Below are 26,638 nucleotides of genomic sequence, written 5' to 3'. Positions count from 1 at the left end.
GAGCTTTAATTCCTGCTGCATAATCCATCAACCCCCTCTGAGAAGTCAGAGCTCATCTGTAGAGGCTGGCAGCCAATGATAACCCTGCTACTAGTCAGCTGTAGTGCTCTGACTGGTTTGAGGTTCTGGAGGTTGAGAGGAGACAGAGTCCCTGGTATAGCTGGAAGGGACCACAGGGCTGGGATGTTGCTGTCCCATGAACCTCTCTCTCACTCACTCACACACACAGTTCTTATGTGGACAGGGTGGGAACAAATTCACTGGCTCTGCAGCTGCTTTAAAGCTGCAGAGTCCTTGTATTGCTGGATCCTGTTTCCTTGAATTACTACCCAGTTGCATAGGAGGGGAACACATGGACGTGGCTCAGTGAGATGTTACACTGTTTGGAAAATACAGACTGCACACAGACACACATATATACTCTCACTCACAAACACACTAACTCCCCTCCCCCTTTCATGACTGATTCTGCCCTCCTCACTTCTTCACAGGTTCAGTTATTGGTCCTATTGGCATCCAGCGGGGGTGGGTGGGCAAAGCCCACCCACTTCTAAAGGGCCTCCCCCCAGCGTAAGGGGAGGACCCAGAGGTCTGGGACACCAAGTAATTACGGGGGACAACTAATGAAAAAAACAGGATCGGGAGTGAGGTCATAGGGCTAAACGAAGGGAACCTGATGGGGACACCGAGCAGAGAACCCCTGACAACGCCCACTGCTCCTCGAAGGCATCAAGTGAGCCAGTGGACGACGCCCAGAGGAACTCCGCCTGGATGCGTGAACAGACGGAGGAATGGAAATAGGCCCTACAGTCGCAGGAAATCCCGTCGGCCAACCTCCTCTCCCTGGTGTTGTAGATGGCCAGTTTGGCCAGGGCCAAGAGGAGGTTGAGAAGGATATCCCGTGACTTTGTGGGGCCAGCGATGGGGAGCGTGTAGATAAAAAGGTGAGGGGAAAAGTGCAACCAAAAATGCAAGAAAATATTCAAGAGGAGCCGGAACAGGGGCTGCAACCTGGTGCACTCCAAATAAATGTGTGCCAAGGTCTCCTCCTCACCACAGAGCAGGTGCTAGGGACAGTGGTGAACCGCGCCAAGTACAGGCCCGTGCTCACGGCCCCGTAAAGGAGCCGCCAACTGATATCCCCGGCAGACCTCAGGACCAGGGTAGAGTACAAGCTGGCCCACCGGGACTTCTCACCCTCGAGAGGTGGCAGGAGGTCCTGCCATTTGGTATCGGGGTGGGACGCGAGGGTGAGATAGTGAAGGATATGGAGCACAAGCGTGTACAGACGTTTCCGTGGCACGGTCTGGAACAGAACCAGCTGCAGATCATACAGCCGGCTGGCAGTGAAAGGGTGAGGGGGCCGATTGGGTCCACGGGGCAGGGGCCTGATAAAAATGTCCACGGGGCCTGAGGTGGAGGGTGAGCGGGGCATGCCCTCTCGCAGGACCCGGTCGAGGTAAGCCCGAGCAGCAGGCAGTAAAGCGGCCTTCACCTCCTGAAGTACGCGCTGGGGAGTACAAGGTCTGGAGAGCCCCCTGCGCTGAGCGAGCGTCAGGGGATCCAGCCAGTCTCCCCGGTCGTGGTCCAGGAGGTCTCCGACCCTGGTGACTCCCGCCGAGACCAGCCTCTGGCACACTGTGGGGTACTCTGCCACCTGCACACAAAGCTGGGGATTGTGTAGCAGGGGCTCCGCGAGGAGGTCAACCCCCACGGTGGCCGCCACGGACCTGGTCGTTGAAAAGAGCTTACAGGTCCGGAGGAGGTCTTGGTAGAAGACCGGCAGCCCGGAGAGGTCTCGCGGAAGACCTCTCGGATGGAAGTAAAAGAGCTGCCGGTCGTATCGGAGCCCTCGGAAGCGGCGGAGGAAGGCGTGCGCCAATACGCTCCACGCCGGACTACCCGCACCAAACAGGAGCCTCTGCAGGGCCTGGAGGCGGAAGACATGGACCTGAGTGCGTAAGCACTTCAGGCCCTGCCTCTCCTCCTCCAGGGGCAGGTGGAGGACCCCTGCAGAGACCCAGTGCGTCCCTGGCCAAAAGAACTCCAGAATCGCCGTCCGGAGGTTGGCCAGGAAATACGGGGCCGGGACCAGGGTGTTGAGCCGGTACCAGAGCATGGACAGGACCAGTTGACTAAGCACCAGCGCCCTCCCCCGAAGGGAGAGACACTGGAGTAGTAGTTATTGGTGACTGAACTGTCCAGCTACATCCTAGACTCTGCTGTTTCTCCACAGAAAGAGCAGCTTTTCTCGGAGATTGGGGGAAGGAAGAGGCAGCCCCCCCAGAGGTTCTTCACCCACCCCAGGTGAAGAGGTGAATGGGTGAAAAAAGGGTTTTTTTAAATGCAGCATGCTCCATATTTAGTAATAGCAATGTAACTTATAAACAGACTAATACATTTTCTCCCAAAAATATCCAAGTAAGAACACTGCACTTAGCACTTTAGCTAAACATTTTATTACATACAAAAAAGCAAATGTAGTATAGAAACACTCACAGGAGATGTGCAAATAATGCCCTTTACACATGTGATAGGACCATGATGCTATTTTTTATTACAAATGTTACATGTAAAAACAAACAGTGGCCTGTCAAAACATGCAGCTAACCTATTGTATTTGTGCTAATGATACAGATAACTAGCTGAATTCAGCAGTCCGAAGAGTCAAACCTGTCAAAGTCCAGGGAACGACTCTACCTCAGCAAGACTGAAAACTCTCAAAGAGGGCAAAAGGAAAACAGAGTTCTGAACGACTGCTGATTTTTGACTACTCTTATGATGTTGATCGAAGCTTCGAGCAAATTGAGTAAGTTGAGCCATACCTCATCTTCAGTCAGCGCCATATCCTACAGGTGTTATCCTTGCTCCCTAGTAATAAACACACATTATGGGTGATTACTTTTGTCCCTACCGTATATATTTTCCTTCTTAATTAATACTTAAATAACTAGCCTGTAGACAGATCTGTGTAAGTAGACTTCTCTTGCCTGTGTCTGCAAAGAGATACTGGAGCCCTTCAGCGCTCCCACTGGCCGTGGTTCACTGCTCCTGGCCAATGGAGGCGGCAGGAAGCCGCGGACAAGCACATCCCTCAGCCTGCGCCGCTTCTCGCAGGCCCCATTGGCCTGGAGCAGCAAACCACGGCCAGTGGGAGCGCGATCAGCTGAACCTGCCGATGCAGCTGGTAAACAAACCGGTCCAGCCCGCCAGGGTGCTTACCTTGCCTGGCGAGTGCATGCCAGAGGTTCCTGTTCCCTGTCCTATCCCTTCACGGTGCATGCAGTGTGTGAACTGGACTGAGTCAGCTGTTTTGTGGATAGGGCATGCCCACGGAAAAGGTAGCAGGGTTTAGCCTAAAGCTTTGTCCATGCCTATATTCAAATTTGATCACAGCAGTATGAAACTGAACCACAGTTCTTACGTGCATTTCTCATTCTACCTTGGCTATGTGTTGGAAGTCACTGGTGCTCTCAACATGTGTGGGATGGTCCAAGTGCATGTTTTGTTTCAAAATATAAAACGGTATAAAAAAAATCCCAGATAGTTACCTGTAATGATGATATCGCCTTTGTAGTTGAAAGCACATGAGAATATCTCATCAGTGTGTCCCTCTAATATTTGAATGCATTGTCCTGTATGAGGGTCCCAAAGTCGAGCTGTTTTATCAGAGCTGGCTGTTAGGATACGACTACCTTGAGGATTGAAGCAGATCTTTAAAACAATGACAAAAAAAGTGACACCAGTTAGCATTCCAGCCTACATAACTGGAAGAGAAAGCACAATTCAGTGGTTAGCACTTACAACCAAGAATGAGAGTTCAATTCCTAATATAAAATTAAGGCACAATCCAGCAATTGGATCCATACAGGCAGACCCTTGCGTCTGGGGCTGGGTGTGCAGTTGCAAGGTCCATCCACACTGAGACAATTACAAGATCAAGACCTTGGACAGTAACTCCCCAATTGCTCTGACATTATATGCATGTTATTTCTATACTGTGGCTTTCACTGTACGTATATTTGAGAGTGTTTTATGTGAAATGAGATAATTCCCTATAATAGTTTAACTCCCATTAAAGACCACTTGCTTTACATTGCCAGGTTTGCATATGTTTTTAACTCCTCATACATAATTTAAGGAGCATAACCTCACTATATTGGATTTATTACACAATTAAAAATGTCATCACACAACCTATTTGTGAGTTATTGACTGGTAACAGTGCCCAACATATTGTGCGTCTTCCCCCTCACCCTGAAAAAAAATGAACTTGCAAAACAACAGACTCCCCATAATATCACATCCTTCCATGTAATATATGCAAAGACAGAGCAGTATTCAGTGTGCCCAAAAGGCAAATTCTGGCTCCCAGGTAGAGAAGCTAGTTCCAGAATTAGGGCCTTTGATGGAGAATGCCCTGCCACTGGCCCCTTCTCTGTTAAACCGGAGGAAAAAATTGTATTGCATAGAACATAGTAAGTAAAGTAAGGCTATCCCTTCTCAATCTAACTTTCTCTCCCTACAGGATTTTAATAATCAGATGAATGTAGGGAAACAGTGTAACAGAGCAGTCTGCCCCTTTAAGGTTCTACAGAGCAAGGAAGCAGAAACCCCTGGCCTAAGGAGAACCCAACCGCCAGCTGATCCAGCTAATGATCGGCTCTGATTCCCAGATGGAAGATATAAGTGAAGAACTAGGTCTCAGAGACGGAGGGCCAGAAGATACAAACACTTCCCTGAGCAACAGGGCAGGTAAGCCTTGTGGTCACCCTGAGAGTAAGGGAAGGCCGTGAACCTTCAAATAATGGCGGTATTGGTCCAGGTCAGGACTATCACTTTTGTTACTTATTCATATTTTTTGGTTTTGTGTAAGAAAAGAATAAAAGCACCTGTTCTGAAGGCTAAAAACACAGTTGGGTGTGGCTGATCGTTTTGTCCCCAAGCTGGTGGACAGACCCACCAGACTACAAACAGCAAGACTTCATTTTTTTTGCCAAGCACTAGCCTAGCTCCTAAAAAGTTAATATTTCAAACTTGGAAATCAACAAACAATTTAAGCATCATGGGCCTGCACACTAGTTTGAGTGCTCACATAAATCATGAAATAATGATCCACTTGCATGACAAGCAGGAAGAATTGCAATAATTAAATAACAATCTTTGCCTTTAGGGTAAAATTTCAAAAGCACCTAAGTCAATTAGGAGCCTTCATTCTATTTTCAAAATTGACTTGGGCACCTGACTTTCAAAGAGGGATAGCCTCCTACATGAATATGTTCTTATGAAAATGGGACTTAGGCACTTAGAAAATTCTACCCTTAATATTTCACCCTAGCGACATGGGCCTCCACCCCAGCTGCACGGAGGAATAAAACAGAGTAAGGAGGGATTCAAAGGCCCCTAAATTGGCAAAATCAGGGAAGCAGCTTGTCAGAGCCATGTTCCCCATCCCAACAGGAAGCTGAAAAGTCTTGGAAGCAGCATCCGAAGTAAGCACTCACCAACGGGCTATAAAAATCCATGCTTACATTTCATCTTGAAACTTATGCCAATGACATGTAATAATTGCGGATTAGCATGATGTCACTTAGAAATAAAAACTCACCTTAGAAATTTCACCTCCATGACCTTCCAGCTTTGCAATGCATTTTTTTGTTTCAGCATTGTAAACTCTTGCTGATCCTGTATTAGAAGAAAAGCTATTTGTGACTGTTTTGCTTAAGTCTATATATAAAATGTTTACATTCATTGGTAGTACTCCTCAGCTTGGACCCACTGAAGTCAATGGAAGTTTTGCCACTGACTTCAGTGGAAGCAGAAGAAAGTCCTGTATTAGGAATAACTAAGTTAAGGTCTGATTCTTCAAATATAAACATGAGTAACTTTTCTCATGCAAGGAAACCCACAGACTTACACACACATTTTCGGGATTGGGTCCATGCAGTGGTTGCCTGTAAAAAGTCATGATTTGCCAACATTTAAGTACATGGTGATATCTGAAATCACCACAGGTTTCCCTTATACATAAAGTAGGTCAGGAAATATCCGTGCTATGGTAGGAAAATATTGACTTTTTAATGGCTTCCACTGTACGACCTCTAAATATACACCCACAATTTGTATATAATCTTTGTGTAATCAAATACTGCATGTTTGCTAGTGTTTTGTCCAATCTAGTAAGTGTCCCAAGTGATTGGGCTTCTGTAGGCCTACACTGTCACAAAGTTGTTTGTCATAAATTACATTATTTTACTTCCTAACATAGGAACTACCCAAATCAGATCAGACCAGTGGTCTGATATCCTGTCCCTGACAGTGGTTGGTACCAAACACTTCAAAGGAAGGTGTAAAACACCCGCATAATGAATAAACATGCAATAACATATAGCATCATTAATATGCGCTAATATTGAAACAAAAAAACAAGGGGGCTGGAATGTAGAAAACTATTTATTTTGACTCATAAGAAATAAGAATCATGCAGAACACCTGAAATGCTATAATCTGCATATGCAGCCTAAAAGAGAGAGAGAAAATCTATGGCTATTTAAAGCTAATCAAGAGACAATTTTATTATCAAGGTAGCTAATGTGCAATCTGCTGAACACAATCATGAAACTAAATTGTTTATTTCACCCCCTCATTGTTATGTATTCTCATTACATACTAGGAAGCCATAGTAATAGTTTCATTTTTAAGCCTCTAACTAGCTTTCTGTTTAAGCACAAATTTGAGCCACTCAGACCTAACTTCATCTCCCTGCAGTCTCTCATGCACTTTCAACCACTAGAGAATTTATTTCCCCAGAAAGCTTGAGGTTAACTGCACAAGGCATCTTGAAGAAGAGGAAAGTCTGAAAAATGAGAGGTTTCAGAGTGGTAACCGTGTTAGTCTGTATCAGCATGATGTATGCCATCATGTGCCAGCAATGCCCATCTGCCATGTACATTGGCCAAACCGGACAGTCTCTATGCAAAAGAATAAATGGACACAAATCAGTTACGGACCTCAAAGTCACAATACTCCAATTAAAAAAAAACTTCAAAAACAGACTCCAACGAGAAACTGCAGAATTGGAATTAATTTGCAAACTGGACACCATTACGTTAGGCTTGAATGAAGACTGGGAGTGGATGGGTCATTACACAAAGTAAAATCTGTTTCCCCATGCTAATTTTTCCCCTACTGTTACTCACAGCTTCTTTTCAACTATTGGAAATGGGCCATCCTGATTATCACTACAAAAGGTTTTTTTTCTCCTGCTGATAATATCCCACCTTAATTGATTACTCTTGTTATAGTTAGTATGGCAACACCTATTTTTTCCATGTCCTCTGTGTATATATGTCTTCCTACTGTATTTTCCACTGCATGCATCCGATGAAGTGGGTTTTAGCCCACTAAAGCTTATGGTCAAATAAATTTGTTAGTCTCTAAGGTGCCACAAGTACTCCTCATTCTTTTTGAAAAATTAGATAATTTTAACTTTGAGAGAAATATAAAGAGTTTGTTCTCGCTCTCTATATATAGATAGATAGATAGATATCTTAAATACATCTTGATCCAAATATTCTAGCCCAGATTTTCTGGGTTTGGCCAAGCAGCACCCAGCACAGGAGCAGAGAGGAAGGGCAAAGTAATGTTTATGCTACCACTGCGTTCCTCTGCTCTTGGGGTCAGCCAGAGGCCTAAGGGCTGCTCTAACATTCACTCAGGTGCCAGTATATGAAAACACAGGGCTAGCCCCAATCAATTCACCTACCATCAGCTGAGGAAGTTGCAATACGCTGGCCAGTATAATCAAAACACACATCTAATACTTCATCTTCATGACCTGTTAAAGTTGCCACACGTGTCCCGGTCACAGCATTCCACAGCTGCATGTGGATAAAAGGCAATAAATAAACCCCCATCCAAGTAATTACAGGCAATCATGAGCAATCTTACTATTTATTCTGACTTGAATTGCTGGATGTGTATATAGTCAGTCAATCAGTATTGTGACTGATTACATACAAATCATATATGCACTGATTTAGTGCATAACAGAATGTAATACCTTAATAAATGTATTATTGCATGACTACCCTGGATTTAAAACAGTGGAGAGAAAATGTATTTGCTTAGCCAGTGTAATGCACAAGAAATATTACATGTCTGATAAATTTTGTGCTTCATTTCTACTAGTTTAATGTGATATCACTTACACAGATTTCTCTATTGAAATCAATAGGGAGATTCCTGCTTACAAATTGATATGTGTCCCTACCCATAGTCAGATCTTTCCTGAATGATATGTACTAATTAAATAATGTGTCATTTACAAAAAGTGCATTCTTACACCAAGGACCTGTGAGTAAGCATCAGTGAAAGTTCACTGAATTCCAAAAACTGGCAGAAAAGAATGAGAAAGAGAATTCATATGTGGGGAAAGAACCAATTTTCATCTGAAATGCTATAATCTACATATGCAACTTTAAAGAGAGACAGAAAATCTGTGGCTATTTACAGCTAATCAAGAGAATTTTATTATCAAGGTAGCTAATGTGCAATCTGCTGAACACAATGTGCAGGATCTGGTAAGTGACTCTAACCAAATTAGTTCACTTCTGCACCTAGCACACGTGCTCCTCCTCTCAGGCAGGGAGTAAAAAGGCTCTCAACAGTTAGACAGAATGGCAGGCTTTTGATAATACTGCCCAAGCTACTTTTTGTATTCCTGTTTTAATATACTCAGTACTAAAATCCCTGTTCATTTTAGTTCTGTGTTCAATATGGGACAAACCATGAACCTACACAAATAATCCACATGGGACAAGAAAGCTCCATGGGATTTTCTTGTGGAGTTTCCTTCAACTTCTGCCAGGGTGCAAGTTCCCCTATCACAAAAGAACAGGGGGGTTGGCACCCAGATCACATGGATTTTGAGGATCTATCAAGAGGCCATATCTCTCCACACTGCCTCTTGTACCTCCCTCTTAATGATCAGCATCATTTCTGCTTCTCCTGGTAGCAGCTGACCTTTAAGCAGTGATAGCGCCTTATTTCCATTTCACAGATGGAGAACTGTGACACAGAAAGTTTAAGACCAACATGGTGGGGCTACTCATCCCCTCTGAAAGTCAGGCCACTGATTTCTAAAATTTGGCATTGAAAAATCACAGTCACTCATTACTACAGGCCAATTCTGAAAATCTGTCCTTTAGTGATTTGCCCAAGGTCACCAAGGAAGTTGGAGCCAGAAGCAGAGAACAGCTCTCCTGAGTAACAGTCAAGGGCCTCAACCCCAAGACAATTTTTATCAAACAAATTAGAGGAAATTAGCTGTAATGGAGCACCAAGTCCTGCCCTCCAGTTTAGCTATACTGGGAGACTGCTACAAACCAGCAGTCAGTTAAAAGGTTCATTATACAAAATAGATTCTGAATAAGTTACAAAAATTTTCTGCCGTTATAACAAAGAGTATAGGAATTCATTGTGTTCTAAATTAACTCTTACAGTGAATTATTTGTGGTGTAACATGTATAGCAACAGACAGACTTACACAGGAGGTTTTTGTAAAGATCCAAGTATCTTACCATGCATGTTTTGTCCATCGATCCAGTAACAATTAGAGAGCAGTCCCAGTTGAATTGTGCACTACTAATTTCTGCCCGATGACCTATTAAAGTATGCAACTTCCTAGCAAAAGAGAATTAAAATTCATATCTGTGCATTTGCATCAAAACTGAGATAGGTATAAAGGTATATGTTTATAAGTAAGCTATAATGATAGTATATATAGTTAATGGGTCAAATCCTTTCTGCCTCATCCACTAGTCACTGAAATTGCTGGTGTTAGGTGAGGAGGGTTTGGCTGACTTTGTCTAAAACAGAGTGAGGCCGGTTCAGCATTCTAGTGGCACATCAGCACCCATTTCCTTTCTCTTATACCAAAAGTGGCTAGAAGTACTGTGGAAAGAAGCCCCATTTGTACTACTTTCTCCTTTAGAAAAATCTTTGACATGAATTTAGAGCTAGTAAATTGTAGCACACTGGCAACACTAGTGAAGTCTTCTATTCATTCATGTGCAAGTAGAGCCCAGACAGAAATAGAGCAAGTTTCTCCTCACTGCTCTGCCAACATGTCTCATCAATGACCTTGAACAAAGTAGCTCAGTAAGACCCCAATTCAGCAAGGAACTTAAGCACATGCTTAACTTTAAGCACTTAAGCACCATTGAAGTCAACAGAACTTGAGGGAGTACATAAAAGTTAAGAATGTGTTTAAATACTTGATGAATTGGGAGCAAATTAATGGATTTCAAACTCTGAATAAATCTGAGCTGCTCTGTTGAGCCTACCAATAAGGGAGACATTTAGTGAAATTGATATGTCTGTTATACATTCAAGTGTAACCTACTGGCTCATTTCACAATGGACACATCATAGTTACAAGTTTTGATCACTTGTAACCAGGGCTGGATTCCAGCTGGTGACCTATTGGTAAAGAACTCCATGTCCCATCACTAGTCCTCTGAGCCATTAAGTTTCTCTGTTTATGTCATTCTCTAATATGCTCTGGTTCAATAAATGTGCTTCAGAAGAAAGGTCACAGCAAGAGTTATGGGATTCTTTGAGAATCCCTTTGACAAAAAAAATGGGGGTAGGTTTTTGTATTTAAAAATGTTTGATAAAAATAGCTGTAATGTTCAGAATAGACAGCATTGTGAAAGAAACACAATGTAATCATGTACATACATTTAGTCTGGTCGCTGTGACTTTCATATCTCCAAAAATCATTTTTTAAATAATGTTTCAGAGCACCATAGTAAATAGCTGATTTATTAATATATATTTTAATTAACAAAATAAATATAAATCTCTGCAGATGACATTCCCAAAGAAGGAAACAAATATCTATAAAAACCAAAAGCCATTCTAATACCAAAATGTTCACAACTATGAGCCCAACTGTGCACAAAACTCCCATTTAAATCATTGTTAGTTTTGCCAGTGTAATTAGTGCAAGATCAGGTTCTATATGACATAATCCAAATACTAGTGGGGACTCCACTGTATTTAGACCCTGTTTTGACTAAAAGGACAACCATTGTAGTGATCCAGAATATCCATTATTTAATCAAATGCATAAAATTGGCAACACTAGTAATCTGTTAAACTCATCAGACAGCTTTGCTAAACTGAGCTGAGTAATTAGTCACCAATGCCCATTCTAGATTAATGGGAGCTATAAAGCACTGAGTGCTGGAAGAGATTTATTGATAAATATATTAGTGAGTCTGTAAATTAGGGGATATATCACGTTATTGTTAGTAGAAAACATCCACAGGTTTAACAATTAATCAAGTTAATGACCAGACAAGCAACAAAATGAAACTACCAGTAAGTAATTCAGAATACTCATTTTTTTAAAAATGATTAGACAAGAAAGAGAGAAGCCTCTATTATTGTATACACTAAATGAAAGGTTCACAAAAGCAAATCTTCGGAGTAATTGAATCCAATTTTGTTTACTGTAACAAAAGAAACCTATTACATTGGTGTCCCTTTAACAGATTACTCTATTTATTTCCTAATTATGCATTTCCTGTTCTGTTGTGATTATACTGACCTTTTTACAATAACTAAATGGTGGGGAGTACTTTGGTTTTATGAACATATTATTTGGCCATTTGTACTATTGTTATTTTGTTATGCAGCACCCAGAAACCCCAATCAGAGTCAAGGTCTCTCTTTACAGACACAGAGGAAGAATGGTGGTTGCTTCAAACTTTTGTATACATATCCAGATGGGATGGACATGTACATCAATATTACTGGATGCATAAATAGCAGAATGTTTGAACATATTTCACATAAAGTGTAATTTTTCAGCAATTCAATTAGGAAAAATCTATATAATAATCAGTGTTGGGGAAATAGCATGAAAAATTTTTCATTCAAATTTCATTCTTGCCCATTTTGTGCTCACCTTTCATTAACAGTAGAGCCACATGTACTGGCACAAATGCTCCTGGACAGTTAATTTTAAGCTTGGATGCTCAAGTATTCACAACAGAAATGGTATATTTTGTCTGATGGAACACTGACTCTTAACACAGCAGTTGCACAATGATTTCATAGTCCCTCACCAACCTCAAATTATAGGCATTTAAATGGGCCAAACAAGTTTCTGATTGTACCAGTCTCAGCTAGGGCTAGAGCTGATTGATTTTTTTTCATTGAAACTCTTTTGATGAAAAATGGGTTTGTATTTTTCCACAAAAAAATTTTTTTTTTTTTTTTACCAAAAATAGTAATTTTCATTTTGGTTTCATTTTTTCCATCAGAAAACTGAAAAATATTCATAGTAAAATTAAAAAAAATCCTGAAATTTCCCACAAAAAAATTTGGCATTTTTCAACTGGCTCTAACTAGGACAATGCACACAGGTACATTTGTGTGACTGTGATGATGAGAACATTTTAATTAAATTAAAATTTTGATTTTTTTTTCTAGGAATCTGCCCATGGAAAAGGTCTATGGGGACTAACGTTAAAGGTTTAACATTTTCTAAAACTCCCTCATCCTATTTATCTGTTATGTCTCCTTTAGGGATTGAACATACTAGTTCCATCTCCAAATTTTCCCCAGGATAATAAAGTATCAGAGGGGTAGCTGTGTTAGTCTGGATCTGTAAAAGCAGCAAAGAATCCTGTGACACCTTAGAGACTAACAGACGTTTTGGAGCATGAGCTTTCGTGGGTGAATACCCACTTCGTCGGATGCATGTAGTGGAAATTTCCAGGGGCAGGTATATATATGCTAGCAAGCTAGAGATAATGTGGTTAGTTCAATCAGGGAGGATGAGGCCCTGTTCTAGCCGTTGAGGTGTGAAAACCAAGGGAGGAGAAACTGGTTTTGTAATTGGCAAGCCATTCACAGTCTTTGTTTAATCCTGAGTTGATGGTGTCAAATTTGCAGACGAACTGAAGCTCAGCAGTTTCTCTTTGAAGTCTGGTCCTGAAGTTTTTTTTGCTGCAGGATGGCCACCTTAAGATATGCTATAGTGTGGCCAGGGAGGTTGAAGTGTTCTCCTACAGGTTTTTGTATATTGCCATTCCTAATATCTGATTTGTGTCCATTTATCCTTTTCCGTAGAGACTGTCCAGTTTGGCCGATGTACATAGCAGAGGGGCATTGCTGGCATATGATGGCGTATATTACATTGGTGGACGTGCAGGTGAATGAACCAGTGATGGTGTGGCTGATCTGGTTAGGTCCTGTGATAGTGTCGCTGGTGTAGATATGTGGGCAGAGCTGGCATCGAGGTTTGTTGCATGGATTGGTTCCTGAGCTAAAGTTACTATGATGCAGTGTGCAGTTACTGGTGAGAATATGTTTCAGGTTGGCAGGTTGTCTGTGGGCGAAGATTGGCCTGCCACCCAAGGCCTGTGAAAGTGTGGGATCATTGTCCAGGATAGGTTGTAGATCCCTGATGATGCGTTGGAGGGGTTTTAGCTGGGGACTGTATGTGATGGCCAGTGAAGTCCTGTTGGTTTCTTTCTTGGGTTTTTCTTGCAGTAGGAGGCTTCTGGGTACACGTCTGGCTCTGTTGATCTGTTCCCTTATTTCCTTGTGTGGGTATTGTAGTTTGAGAATGCTTGGTGGAGATTTTGTAGGTGTTGGTCTCTGTCTGAGGGGTTAGAGCAGATGTGGTTGTACCTCAGTGCTTGGCTGTAGACAATGGATCGTGTGATGTGCCCGGGATAGAAGCTGGAGGCATGAAGGTAGGCATAGCGGTCCATAGGTTTTCAGTATAGGGTGGTGTTAATGTGACCATCACATATTTGCACCGTGGTGTCTAGGAAGTGGACCTCTCGTGTAGATTGGTCCAGGCTGAGGTTGATGGTGGGGTGGAAGCTGTTGAAATCGTGGTGGAATTTTTCCAGAGTCTCCTTCCCATGGGTCCAGATGATGAAGATGTCATCAATGTAGCGTAGGTAGAGAAGGGGCATGAGTGGACGAGAGCTGAGGAAGCGTTGTTCCAGGTCGGCCATAAAAATATTGGCATATTGTGGGGCCATGCGGGTGCCCATAGCAGTGCCACTGATCTGGAGATACATATTGTCATCAAATTTGAAATAGTTGTGTGTGAGGATAAAGGCACAGAGCTCAGCAGCCAGTTGTGCGGTGGCATCATCAGGGATACTGTTCCTGACAGCTTCTATTCCATCTGTGTGTGGGATGTTTGTGTAGAGAGCCTCTACATCCATGGTGGCTAGGATGGTGTTTTCTGGAAGGTCACCAATGCACTGTAGTTTCCTCAGGAAATCAGTGGTGTCATGGAGATAGCTAGGAGTGCTGGTGGCATACGTTCTGAGTATAGAGTCCACATATCCAGACAGTCCTTCAGTGAGAGTGCCAATGCCCGAGATGATGGGGCGTCCAGGATTTCCGGGTTTGTGGATCTTGGGTAGTAGATAGAATAACCCTGGTTGGGGCTCTAAGGGTATGTTGATTTGTTCCGGTGTTAGTGTAGGGAGTGTCCTGAGTAGATGGTGCAGTTTCTTAGTGTATTCCTCAGTGGGATCTGAGGGAAGTGTCCTGTAGAATTTGGTATTGGAGAGTTGTCTGGCGGCCTCCTTTTGGTAGTCAGACCTGTTCATGATGACAACCCTTTATCAGCCTCTTTGATGATAATGTCAGAGTGGTTTCTGAGGCTGTGGATGGCATTGCATTCTGCATGACTTAGGTTATGAGGCAAGTGATGTTGTTTTTCCACAATTTCTGCCTGTGCACGTCGGCGGAAGCATTCAATGTATAGATTCAGACTGTCATTTCGACCCTCAGGAGGAGTCCATGTGGAGTTCTTTGTCTTGTGCTGTTGGTGGGAGGGTACCCGTGTATCAGTGCGCTGTTCAGTGCTGTCCTGAAAGTATTCTTTGAGTTGGAGACGGCAAAAGTAGGCTTCCAGATCGCCGCAGAACTGTATCATGTTGGTGGAGGTGGCAGGGCAGAAAGAGAGTCCCCGAGATATGACAGACTTTTCTTCTGGGTTGAGTGTGTAGTTGGATAGATTGACGATATTGCTGGGTGGGTCAGGGGTACCACGGTTGTGGCCCCATGTGGCAGGTAGGAGTTTAGAAAGCTTACAGTCCTTTTTCCTTTGTAGAGAGGTGAAGTGAGTAATGTAGATCTCCTGTCTTATTTTAGTGAAGTCCATTTGTATGGAAGTTTGGTTATTAATAAGAGTTTCCACGTTGGAGAGCTCTTTTTTGATGTTTTCCTGTTTGCTGTATAGGATGCTGATCAGGTGGTCCCTCAGTTTCTTTGACAGAATATGGCATAATCTCTCACTGTGGTCTGTGTAGTATGTAGATAGCAGTGGATTTTTTATCTTTAGTCCATTTGGTATGATGTCCATCCGTTTGCATTTGGAAAGGAAGATGATATCTGTCTGTATTTGTGCAAGTTTCTTCATGAGGTTGATGGATTTCCATGCAACAAACCTCGATGCCAACTCTGCCCACATATCTACACCAGCAACCCCATCACAGGACCTAACCAGATCAGCCACACCATCACCGGTTCATTCACCTGCACATCCACCAATGTAATATACGCCATCATGCGCCAGCAATGCCCCTCTGCTATGTACTTCGGCCAAACTGGACAGTCTCTACGGAAAAGGATAAATGGACACAAATCAGATATTAGGAATGGCAATATACAAAAACCTGTAGGAGAACACTTCAACCTCCCTGGCCCACTATAGCAGACCTTAAGGTGGCCATCCTGCAGCAAAAAAACTTCAGGACCAGACTTCAAAGAGAAACTGCTGAGCTTCAGTTCGTCTGCAAATTTTTTTTAAACCTGAGCTGATGGTGTCAAGACTGTGAATGGCTTGCCAACTACAAAACCAGTTTCTCCTCCCTTGGTTTTCACACCTCAACGGCTAGAACAGGGCCTCATCCTCCCTGATTGAACTAACCTTGTTATCTCTAGCTTGCTTGCTAGCATATATATACCTGCCCCTGGAAATTTCCACTACATGCATCCGACAAAGTGGGTATTCACCCACGAAAACTCATGCTCCAAAACGTCTGTTAGTCTATAAGGTGCCACAGGATTTTTTGCTGCTTTTACAGGCTAATAAAATATGTCCATCTAGTCAGATGGCAGAAACAATACCATGCAATATTGGGACCAATCACAACTAGCCATAACAACTGAAATTTAGACTATCAAGTATCAAATACAGCATATTGTCATCATGATCCCTACAATAAAAAACAAACCCCACAAAAAATCCAGAGCATGTTCAAATAAAATAGCCTTGACGAAAATGTGATTTATGAATATTCCTCAAGCACAAAGAAAGGCAAAATTAGCTGAGTTCATTATTCATAGTTAGCTCAGCTCTAACAGTATTCTAAATGTGTGTGTGTGTCTGTCCTCCTTTAATAGCATACATATGCATCACTGCCCTCTAATAAATAAGATACCAGACCTAGACAGGAGGGCATGACTATATTGCCCTCTAGTGACTGCAGCCCACACAAAATAAACTAGATTACCACTGCTGCTACTAATAATACTACATGCTCTAGTGAATGCTGCCAGCTACTGCTGACACCTCTAAAGGCTGTGTGATCATGCCACTCTCTGGTGCTTGCAGCATTCACAGGAGATAAGTCAGAAATCTACTACACACACTGGTGAATGTTTCACTAGTTACCACTAGCCTAATGACAAGTTATATATCAATCACTTCTTAGCAGGTTCAACTCCACTTCTGTAGCTGCTTTCTGCTGATGTTATTCCACTGAGATCAATAATTAATGTTAATAATTACTCTGATACATCCAGCGGGACTGCATGCGTTTCGAGACATGAGAACAGTCAGTAAGCTCACAAGTGACTTACATCCTGGGGAAATTTTTCAAGCATATCAGACTAAAAAAATCCATTTAACTTTCACATTTTTTAATTCTTTCCACACTACTAATTACCAGAACTACTGGTGTTAAAATAAGAGCTTCCTCCTTCACAGTCCATCTCCTGCTATTTGATCCTGAAGTAAAATCACAATGCTGAATCTGTAACATCTCAATCATTTCTGCAGAAAAAGAATGCAACATTAAAAAACTAAGACTCCAACTTCACTACAGGATCAAACACGAAGAAGATGGAAAAAAGAGCTGTTAAAAATATATATATCTGCAATAACAACAAACTGAACACAATAACATTACTGCCAAAGGGCCCAATCTGGTGAGGTGCTAAGTGCATCTGAGCCTGAGGCACTGAGTCTCAACTCTTAGTATTGGGAGCAGAGGCCTTAAATGATCTAGTACATGCATATTATTTTTTCTTCCAGAAGAGATGAAATGGCCTTTGTGGTCTTGATGTTACATCATCATATTTGTTATTTCAATCGTATCCATGTGATGTACGCATTCCCCCTTCATTTTAATAATTCCAAAGCACGCTAATTTTAGAGATATTCCATCTAACTTCATGGAGAGAGAAATCTCCCATGAAAATGGAATGGAATGTTTACCTTAACAACAAGTCACCTCTATCAGTAATCTAGACAACTGGTTCATAATGTTATTTATACTGAGTCCTCAGCTCAAAAAACAAGAGGACCTGTGAGAACAATATTAACCAGCCAGTATTCAGCCATTCACATTTAAATGACACAAATAGTTTAGCCATTACTAAATGAAGACATGATCCTTCTTACTGGCATGATAATTTTAAAATCTTGACCTCTATAGTTAGAGGGCCAAATTCTCCTCTCACTTAACTGACCTTGAAAGTCAATAGATTTACACTGGTGTAAAACCAGAGTGAGAAGAAAATCACTCTCTATATTTATTAAGGAGAAACTGGCAAGATTGACTGCTCATAATTTAACATGTCCTTAAAACACCTTTCCTTTTTTAAAACTGTCTCTTGCTTCTGTAAAATGTATCAATTCCCAAACCAAGTGCTTCAACACAGATTATATTTTCCTAGTCGGATAATTCATTAATAACAAATATAAAGCCCCTTTACTCTGCTTGCACAGCTCAATTCTTGTGAGCTGGCGGCGTTTAAAAAAATATAAGCTTCTTATACACTGCAGAATTTGGAGAGCAAGTTTTTTGCGTATTTCAGTACCCTGGCTACTCAGAAGAGCAAAGGAAACAGGAGAAAAAGTAAAGGCGAGGTCAGGTGTGCCCAAAACCAAAGCCCAATTGGAAAGTCTAGGATTTGCAAGCCCTAGAATTTGACAGTGCCCCTTTTAAGATGTCATTAAAACACACAATACAAAAACAACCTTATGAATGCTTTAGTACCTGCCAGTGCCAACATCCCACACTGCAACTGTGTGGTCAAAGGAACCAGTGATGATCCTATCTCCTGTGGTATTAAATGACAATGCAATAATTTCTGCTGAGTGCCCCTAAGAGAATATTAATAAAAAGATACTTCAGAATATAAATGATACATTTAGGTCCAATACCTAATTTGTACAGTAGGAATACAAAAATCACAGAAATGATTGTTTTCATTAGGCAATATAGTCCACCTCCTTGACAATGTAGTAAATTTTCTTGTTTCTTGTCTAGTCTTGCATAACTTTGACTATTCCACAGTATAATCTCACTGCCCATATTACAATAGCATTTAATATCATATGCCACTTAAGTACTAGCAAATAGAACACTGGGAACAATCCTGCAATGACAGGGAGAATGAATTAGAATTGTGATCTAATAGGTCTTTTTCATATCAAATTTCTATGGAACAGTAGTTATTCACCATTAAATGAGAGAATGCTTTCATTACAATAAACAAAGGGCCAAATTGTCACTTCTCCTTGTGTGTGTGCATGAGAGAAAAGGCATATGGAGCCTCCTGCTGACAGGCCAAGGACAACTGCAGTCTCTACTGCTCCCTCTCTGTGTTCCCCCATCCTGAGGCATGCTTCTGTTCAAAGGAGACAGAGAAGGGTGAGGAGGTGAATGTCCCTTGTCTACTCGATAGGCCAGGAACACCAAAGGAGGCAGCCTGCATGCTGCCCATTACTTAGTCTTTAGGGGTACATCTAGACTACCCGCCATATCGGCGGGTAGTGATCAATTTCTCGAGGATCGATATATCGCATCTCATCTAGACGCAATATATTGATCCCCGAAAGTGTTCCCATCGACTCCGGAACTCCACCAGCGCAAACGGCGATAGCAGAGTCAACAGGGGGAGATGCGGACATCAATCCCGCGCTGTGAGGACGACAGGTAAATCGATCTAAGATACTTCGACTTCAGCTACGCTATTCACATAGCTGAAGTTGCGTATCTTAGATCGATCCACTTCCCCTAGTGTAGACCAGCCCTGGGAAAGGGATGAGGAAGTGATTTAAACATTTAGGCAGAAATATTTAAATAGTGGAATCCTAGCAAGCCAAATACAGAGAATAGAAATCACATTCTAGATGCACTTGGTGACTTGACTGAATTCTCTACATACATCATACAGAAGATGAATGATGCAGCTATTATAGCTATAATCCTAGACATTAACACCTTTTAAATTATTTTATATCAGCTCTCAGAGTTGCACACGAATTATAGTTTAGTACTTATAATGATAAACTATGTTAATGAGAGCAGCAATATTTTCTAGCCTAGGACAGTAGTGACATTGAATTGGGAAAGTATGACATTTGATTAAACTGGTTTTTATGATTTTAATAAAATAGCATAGCTTTCTTACTCCCTTTATGTTTTTGTAATCAATTATTTAACTACAGTCGCTAAGTGACTCAGCTAGTAATAGAAATTCTTTGCCTGCAAATACTGAAATGGATGATTAAGAAGTCTATTTATACCCCCATCTAATTCAATTAGGAACTAAAAAAGCACCAAACACCTTCAGAACAATAAAGAATGCAAACATACAGTTAACATGACCACTTCCTCTCCATTCTGGATATCCCATAGTTTGGCTGTCGTATCCATACTTCCAGTTGCTATCAGAGTGCTTTGAAGATTAAATGATAAACAAACCTGTAACACAAACATTGGGAAACAATAAACTTCCTATGAATTTTTTGTAAACTAACTGGGGTCAGGATCTGTATTTGAAAACACAGCAATAGTATAATTTAACAGTTTGTGACCTACAAATACAGTCATGGCACTTGAATAATGTTACAGCTGCAGTGCCTTCTACAGATTTCATTAGAGAAGCAACAAATCCTTAGCACACAAGCTTTGGAGGACAGCTTATTGGACTGAACTAACTAGTTACTTTAAAAATGATTGTGTGTGTTAAAAAAGGCTTATGGGCACATATGCCAACCCTATATTCAAACAATCTTTTTTACATACAACCTCATTTTTATTACAGGTATATATTTGAGCAAAAATGCAACGAAGTCCCCAACTCAGTCCTCACACTAATGACTGGGGCAGCCAGCTTCCAGTCCTCAGTAACTATATGATATGCTTGTTTTTCTAATGAGGAACACAAATGTCTTTGGGAAAAGGAAAACATTTGCTGGGAACTTAGTTGCATTTTCAATTATGATATTCCATTTTTCATTATTGAACAAGTCTACATAGCATAGACATGTGGCAGCAGTTCATGTGTAATAAACATCTACTCTTTTAGAAATTACTGAAGGTTATGGATGGGCCTGATGTTGAGAAACAGCATCTGATTTTGCAAGTATAATTCTTATCGATTATTTGCAGGTACAATTCATAGCACTTTGGGCCCAATCCAACTACTATTGAAGTCAGCAGAAACTGATCAAGCCCTAAGACATCTAATTACCTGATTTGTAGGCACAAAGACAGAGTTGAGACCCTTTTAAAAATCAGATCATTCATGTTAAGAGAAATCATTTCAAAATGCTCAGAGAACAAACAAATCACTTCAAGACATACCAATGCTACTGTACTCTGATGCAAAGCAGCAACTTCTCAGGCCCAGTTTTCACTTTTGCAACTTACAAATTAAACTGCTGAACCTACAATGCACACATAGTTTCTATACTTTTTTACTCTATTGAATGACAAATCAAAAGGCAATTTTTATAGAAAAATATAATCTGAGTGTTTCTGTGGGGTTTTCTAGTACATATAATTTTACAAGCCAAACATAAGAATCAAAAAGAAAAATCACGCTCCAGAAAAATAAGGGTATTGTTTCAAAAATGTAAACAAATTATGGGAGAAATCATAACTGAAATTTTCTAACATGCAATCAATTAAAAATATCAAATTTTAAATAGTCAAAAATAATTCTTAGCATTTGGCAAAAGAGGGAAACTGTAACCAATAAGAGATAAAAATAAATTATTTGAATTATATTCTGCTAATTGGATACAAAGTGTTGTGTTCTATTCCTTGACAGTATGCCTTTTTGTACATGCTCAAATAGTTCGATCAATATGGGTCAGTGCAGGAAAAAAGTAGCCTCTGTTGTTGCTAGTTCATGGAGGATCTACAGACCTCCCAGAGTACACAGCTATACCTGGAGGTTACACTGAATTCAAAGGCAGAAGAAATGCTCTCCAATGGGAGGCATAACAGACATCAAGCAGTGCATTCATGATATGTGATACTGCAGTTCACTGGAATAACAGGACAAAAGGGACAAACTCTCAGGCGGGAATGATGTTAAAGGGCCATGTAGAAAAAAAGAGAGAATAGGTCCTTAGGCCAGGCAGGAGCTGATCTGTCTCTCCACTAGGAGAGTGATAAAGCTAGAGTCATGGGAGAGAGGGAGTGAAGAGTAACAGGACCAGAACAGACAACAGCAGAATGCAAGAGAAGATGGAAAAAATGTACTGATAATGAATGGCATAGAGAATGTGGATCAGAAACTTCTGTTCTCCCTGTCTCATAAAGAAGAGGACATTCAATGAAACTGAAAATTCAAAACTGATATAAAGAGGTACTGTCACACAATTCATAATCAGACTGTGAAACTCATTGCCGCAGGTTGTTGTTGAAGCCAAGCATTTAGCAAGATTCAAAAAGCAATGGGATGTTTACTTGGATATCGAGAATATCCCCCAAAATTATAGTAGTAAATATATTTTAAACAAAAGTTTTAGATTGGCTTTAGCCAACCTTTACATAATAGGGGTTAAAAGGAGATTCCCCAGGGGGCTAGATTATCCCATAACTACCTGTCGCTGGGTTAACTGCATTTTCCTCTTAAGCATCTGGCACTGGCCACTGCTGGAGATAGGATATTGAACTAGATAAACCATAAACCTGATCCAGCATGGTAATTCCTATGTTCCTAAGAAATGGGTGCTCCTTTTGCTTTAGCTCTCTATGCTGCAAGCTGTCCCCTATGTCCCCAGCATACATAAGTAGATTCTCTTTGGATCCAGTTCTCCCATGCAGCCAGTGCCTTAAGACAACCACAGTTTGCACAGAGAGAAAGGCTACATACACACTGCACTGAATAGGGAGAAAGTTAACATTATTAATTACAAAGATCTAGATGCAAGTTTTTAAAACAGTAGAGTTTTGGCATTATGAGAGTTTGAATACAAGAGCAGAAGTTCTCCCACCCCACCCGTAAAGACGCACCATTATGAGATAATCTTGATTATACCAAAGTCCTAGATGACACTGAGAACTTTTGGATAATCAAGCAGTTTTTTCAGTGTAATTAACAAACATCAGAGGAAATGACTCTCTTATAAAGTAGTTGTAGTTTGACTTAAGTTTTGGAAAATCGAGATTGAACTGCATATGAAAATACAATTGGATGCAAAGGTTTAATATTGTAATGCAGGTACTCACTATTTCTGCTGTGTGTCCCCTGAAGGTATGATAACATTTTCCTGTTTCTGCACTCCATAATTTGCAGGTCTTATCAAAAGATCCAGTGGCAATCTTGTCACTAAGTGGAAAAATAGTCACTTTTATTTAGAAAAAAAGAGAAAAAAATCAAAGACAACAGAAGGAGAAACTGAAGAATTCAGAATAATACATGATCCTTGATATACCAAAGCAGTATATTTTTCAAATCATCTCATGAACAAGCCTAGAGATTAGTGATATATTTTATGACTAAATTTGTGCCTGGCACTGTAGAGATTTACATTCCTTGGGTCAGTTGTACAACACTCTACAAAGTCATTCTGTCCCATTTCCACACCAGGCATCAGATCAAAATCAGTGTGAGAGGGAGGGTAGCTGTGTTAGCATAAATTCCCTCAATGCACACAGATGCATTCTGCCAGATTATTTGATCTTGCAACACACCTTTCAGAAACTGAAGTTTTATTAAGGGAAAAACAAACAATTTGCTGGTGCGCCATTCTTTCTTTGCAGCCTATTTAATTAATATTTTCAAATTGAAAAGACAGGACCAAATTCCCTAGTACATTGGGGCAGGTTTGTGCCTGTCCACCAATGCAAAGCTGTCAAAGCTGGCCACTCTAATTTACACCACAGACTAGACCATCTGATGAACATCCAAACAGACTTATTAAAAGTCACAAAATGTGTGCAGCCTTACAAAGTTGTTTCATATACATTGGCACTGCACCTCAGTAACAACCACTGATCTCTTAGATCATTGTTTCCCAAACTTGGAACGACGCTTGTGTAGGGAAAGCCCCTGGCGGGTCAGGCCGTTTTGTTTCCTGCTGCACGGCCATGGGACATACTGGCCACTGCTTCCTACAGTCCCCATTGGCCTGGAGCAGCACATCACAGCCAGTGGGAGCCGCGGTCAGTCGGACCTGTGGACGGGGCAGGTAAACAAACCGGCCTGGCCCGCCAGGGGCTTTCCCTACACAAGTTTGGGAAACACTGTCTTAGATTACTGGTATAGTAGGTATGTGTGCACACAGCACCTCCCTCTGGCTTTCTTGGGACTCAATTTGTATTAAAACCTAACAGAGTGGAAGACCAATAGCATGGAACTCCCCATATAAGTTTGTTTCTTTGATAAACCACTCAAAGTTACATTAAGTATGTAATTATCCTTCCAATGAAGGCAAAGGGAGTATTGTCATTGACTTCTATGGGTATGTCTACACTGCAGTTAAAAACCTGTAGCTCGCCGTGCTAGCTAGCTCAGGCTAAGGGACTGTTTTATTGCACTGTAGATTTTTGGGCCCAGGTTGCAGTCCGAGCTCTGGGACCCTCCCAACATGCAGGATCCTAGCCCTGGTTCCAGCCCTGGTATCTACACCACTGTTAAATAGCCCTTATCTTGAGCTCCTTAGAACTGGCCACCTGCAGGTTTTTAATTGCAGTGTAGACATACCTTATGAGATCAGGAATCTCTTCTCCTGAGTAAAATATTTTAAATGTCTGTTCAACCTTCTTTTTCCTCTTGCTATTACACAACCATTCATTTTGCCCAAATGAAGTGACTCACCACAAATAATTGTTAAAATAGTCTCATAATGAACCCTATTAGGTGCTCACATACCATAGTGATGGACGTAGTATAGAAAACTAATGATTGGTGTTAAACTAGTTATTTTTCTTTGGAAATAGATTTCTAGCTCAGCTCTACCTCAAGGTCGTCAGCAGGTTCATTTTCTCTTATAATATGAAAAAATATCAGCCATCTACCACTTCTTCATTATCTGGTTTTGTGCTATGTGGAATCCAGATTACTGATTACTCCTTACAAAGATTTGCATCAGACTTTGGTCTATATAGATAATATCAAATAACCCTACACTTTGTGGTTTTAAGTAAGAAATCACAATACACCTCTACCTTGATATAACGCTGTCCTTGGGAGCCAAAAAATCTTACCATGTTATAGGTGAAACCACGTTATATCAAACTTGATTTGATCGGCTGATGTGCACAGCCCCGCCCACCCGGAGCACTGCTTTACCGTGTTATATCCGAATTCGTGTTATATCGGGTGATGTTATAATGGAATAGAGGTGTACTGCAAGGTTCTGAGCTGGCTCAACTCTCATTCAGATCAATGTAAACTGATAAGTAATAGAAATAGTAATAATAGTGCTTAACACATTAAGAATGGGCCCTTAACACACATTATATATACACACACATATACATACACGGATCTTAAATATGTACTTTTAACTGTAAATATATTTGATGATGGAAATAAAAATTCCTTTCTACCTTCTCCTGTAGAGTGTGGACAAAAGTGTAACAGAGAAGAGAATGGTTTACTTTTTGAAGCACAAAACTCTCTCATAAAGAAGGCCGCTCCTGACTAATGTAAATCTCTGAAACCTCTGTACATGACATCATATTCTCTTTACACTACAGCTGCTAGCTCTGATCTAACCCAGATAACTACTGTAGAAAATAAAAGATATGTAGATTCACGTTCGACACTGATGTAGCAGCACCCTCAAGATCTCCTATCAATTACATACCAGTTCTGACCAATTTCTAAGTCAGACCTTTGATAATAATGTTACTAAATGGCTTAACCAACTTAAAAAAAAGACGGTTATGCTGGAAAAGCTGATCATTCTAACTAAAGCAACACAAGCTGTCATTACTCTACTTGACTTTAAAGTTTATAGGATAACTATATTTGCAACATAGCAATGTTGGAAACTAGAAGGTGTCTCAAAGACTCTGAAAACCTATTTACCCATAGGGATTATTGAAAGCTATTGCATAGACCACATTTCTGTGTCCCTCCAATGTACGTAGCTCCTCTCCTGATGCTGTGTCCCATATTTTGCATGTTCTGTCATAGCTTCCAGTGATAAAGCTAAAATGAAGAAAGATAAATGAGTTACAGAAAAGTAGAAACTTTCTCACGGCCTGGGTCCACAACCTAGTGAAGCCAAGGGGAGTCTTTCCATTGATTTCAGTGGACTTTGCATCAGGCTCTCAATGGTTTTCCCGCATTCCATGGTATCCATGAGAATACTGATCATGGCAAAGATTCTAAATCAAGCAATTTCCAAAATTTTACTAAATATTATATTTTTAAAAGATAACATTACCAGTGCTCAATGCATTCTCTGCTACTAAAAAGCTAGGCTTTCCTTTGGAAGAGATTACAGAGAAAAAAATCGTTACAGCCTAATAAACTAACAATTAAGTCAATTACAGCTGAGCGTCACTCACAGTGAAAGTCCCAAAGTGCTTAAATGTATTTCAACGGTATTACAGTATTACTCCACTTATACTGAGCCTCACCGGACTTTCAGTGACATTCACTTTACTATAATGTGTTTCTTTCTGCTAATCCTGCTGGAATACAGCAGCTATCACCAACATATGTGAGAGGAGAGAGTGCCACCAATTGAATCACACCACCATTTTTTGCAGCCCCCTTGGTTTTTCCTTAGAAGTCTGAAATTCAGGTACATGAAATGCTTACATCTGCTTAGATACAATCATAACACAAAGGGATTTTGTTTGCAGGATAGATATGATCACTGAAATTCACGATTTAATTTCCACATTAAAAATAGTTTTCCATTAGTAATTATGCATTTTGAATTTAAAAATGAAAACTTACCAGGAACCAGATTTGTTAAATGCTACATTGGTCAGTGGCAATATATGTGCCCTAAGCACCTGAAATACAGGAAAATTAAGATTTGGTGCAATTTCAAATAAAATCAGATTACTAGGCGTTTTTGAACTAGCCTAAT

The 26,638-nt window shown here is 40.9% G+C and overlaps 2 protein-coding genes across 2 annotated transcripts in view; both read right to left on the bottom strand.

The window, feature by feature from the left end:
• The window catches only part of LOC127056372 (uncharacterized), a 62,596-nt gene extending 46,984 nt beyond the window's left edge, over positions 1-15,612 (bottom strand). Inside the window, exon 1 of the mRNA XM_050964150.1 lies at positions 13,863-15,612. Within this exon, the coding sequence (XP_050820107.1) occupies positions 14,651-15,520 (870 nt within the window). The 5' untranslated portion in view covers positions 15,521-15,612 and the 3' untranslated portion in view covers positions 13,863-14,650. The remainder of the gene's footprint in view (positions 1-13,862) is intronic.
• DAW1 (dynein assembly factor with WD repeats 1) overlaps positions 2,535-26,638 on the bottom strand; it is a 34,996-nt gene continuing 10,892 nt past the window's right edge. Inside the window, exons 4-13 of the mRNA XM_050964080.1 lie at positions 26,503-26,561; positions 25,621-25,743; positions 22,812-22,911; positions 19,941-20,048; positions 18,336-18,442; positions 9,582-9,684; positions 7,766-7,880; positions 5,609-5,685; positions 3,552-3,714; positions 2,535-2,871 (exon numbers count right to left, since the gene is read on the bottom strand). Coding sequence (XP_050820037.1) covers positions 2,837-2,871; positions 3,552-3,714; positions 5,609-5,685; positions 7,766-7,880; positions 9,582-9,684; positions 18,336-18,442; positions 19,941-20,048; positions 22,812-22,911; positions 25,621-25,743; positions 26,503-26,561 — 990 coding nt within the window. The 3' untranslated portion in view covers positions 2,535-2,836. The remainder of the gene's footprint in view (positions 2,872-3,551; positions 3,715-5,608; positions 5,686-7,765; positions 7,881-9,581; positions 9,685-18,335; positions 18,443-19,940; positions 20,049-22,811; positions 22,912-25,620; positions 25,744-26,502; positions 26,562-26,638) is intronic.

This window comes from Gopherus flavomarginatus, chromosome 8 (assembly GCF_025201925.1).
Source record: "Gopherus flavomarginatus isolate rGopFla2 chromosome 8, rGopFla2.mat.asm, whole genome shotgun sequence".
Taxonomy (NCBI): Eukaryota; Metazoa; Chordata; order Testudines; family Testudinidae; genus Gopherus; species Gopherus flavomarginatus.
The sequence above is the reverse complement of the archived record's forward strand: the minus strand, read 5'-3'. Positions and strand labels throughout refer to the sequence as shown.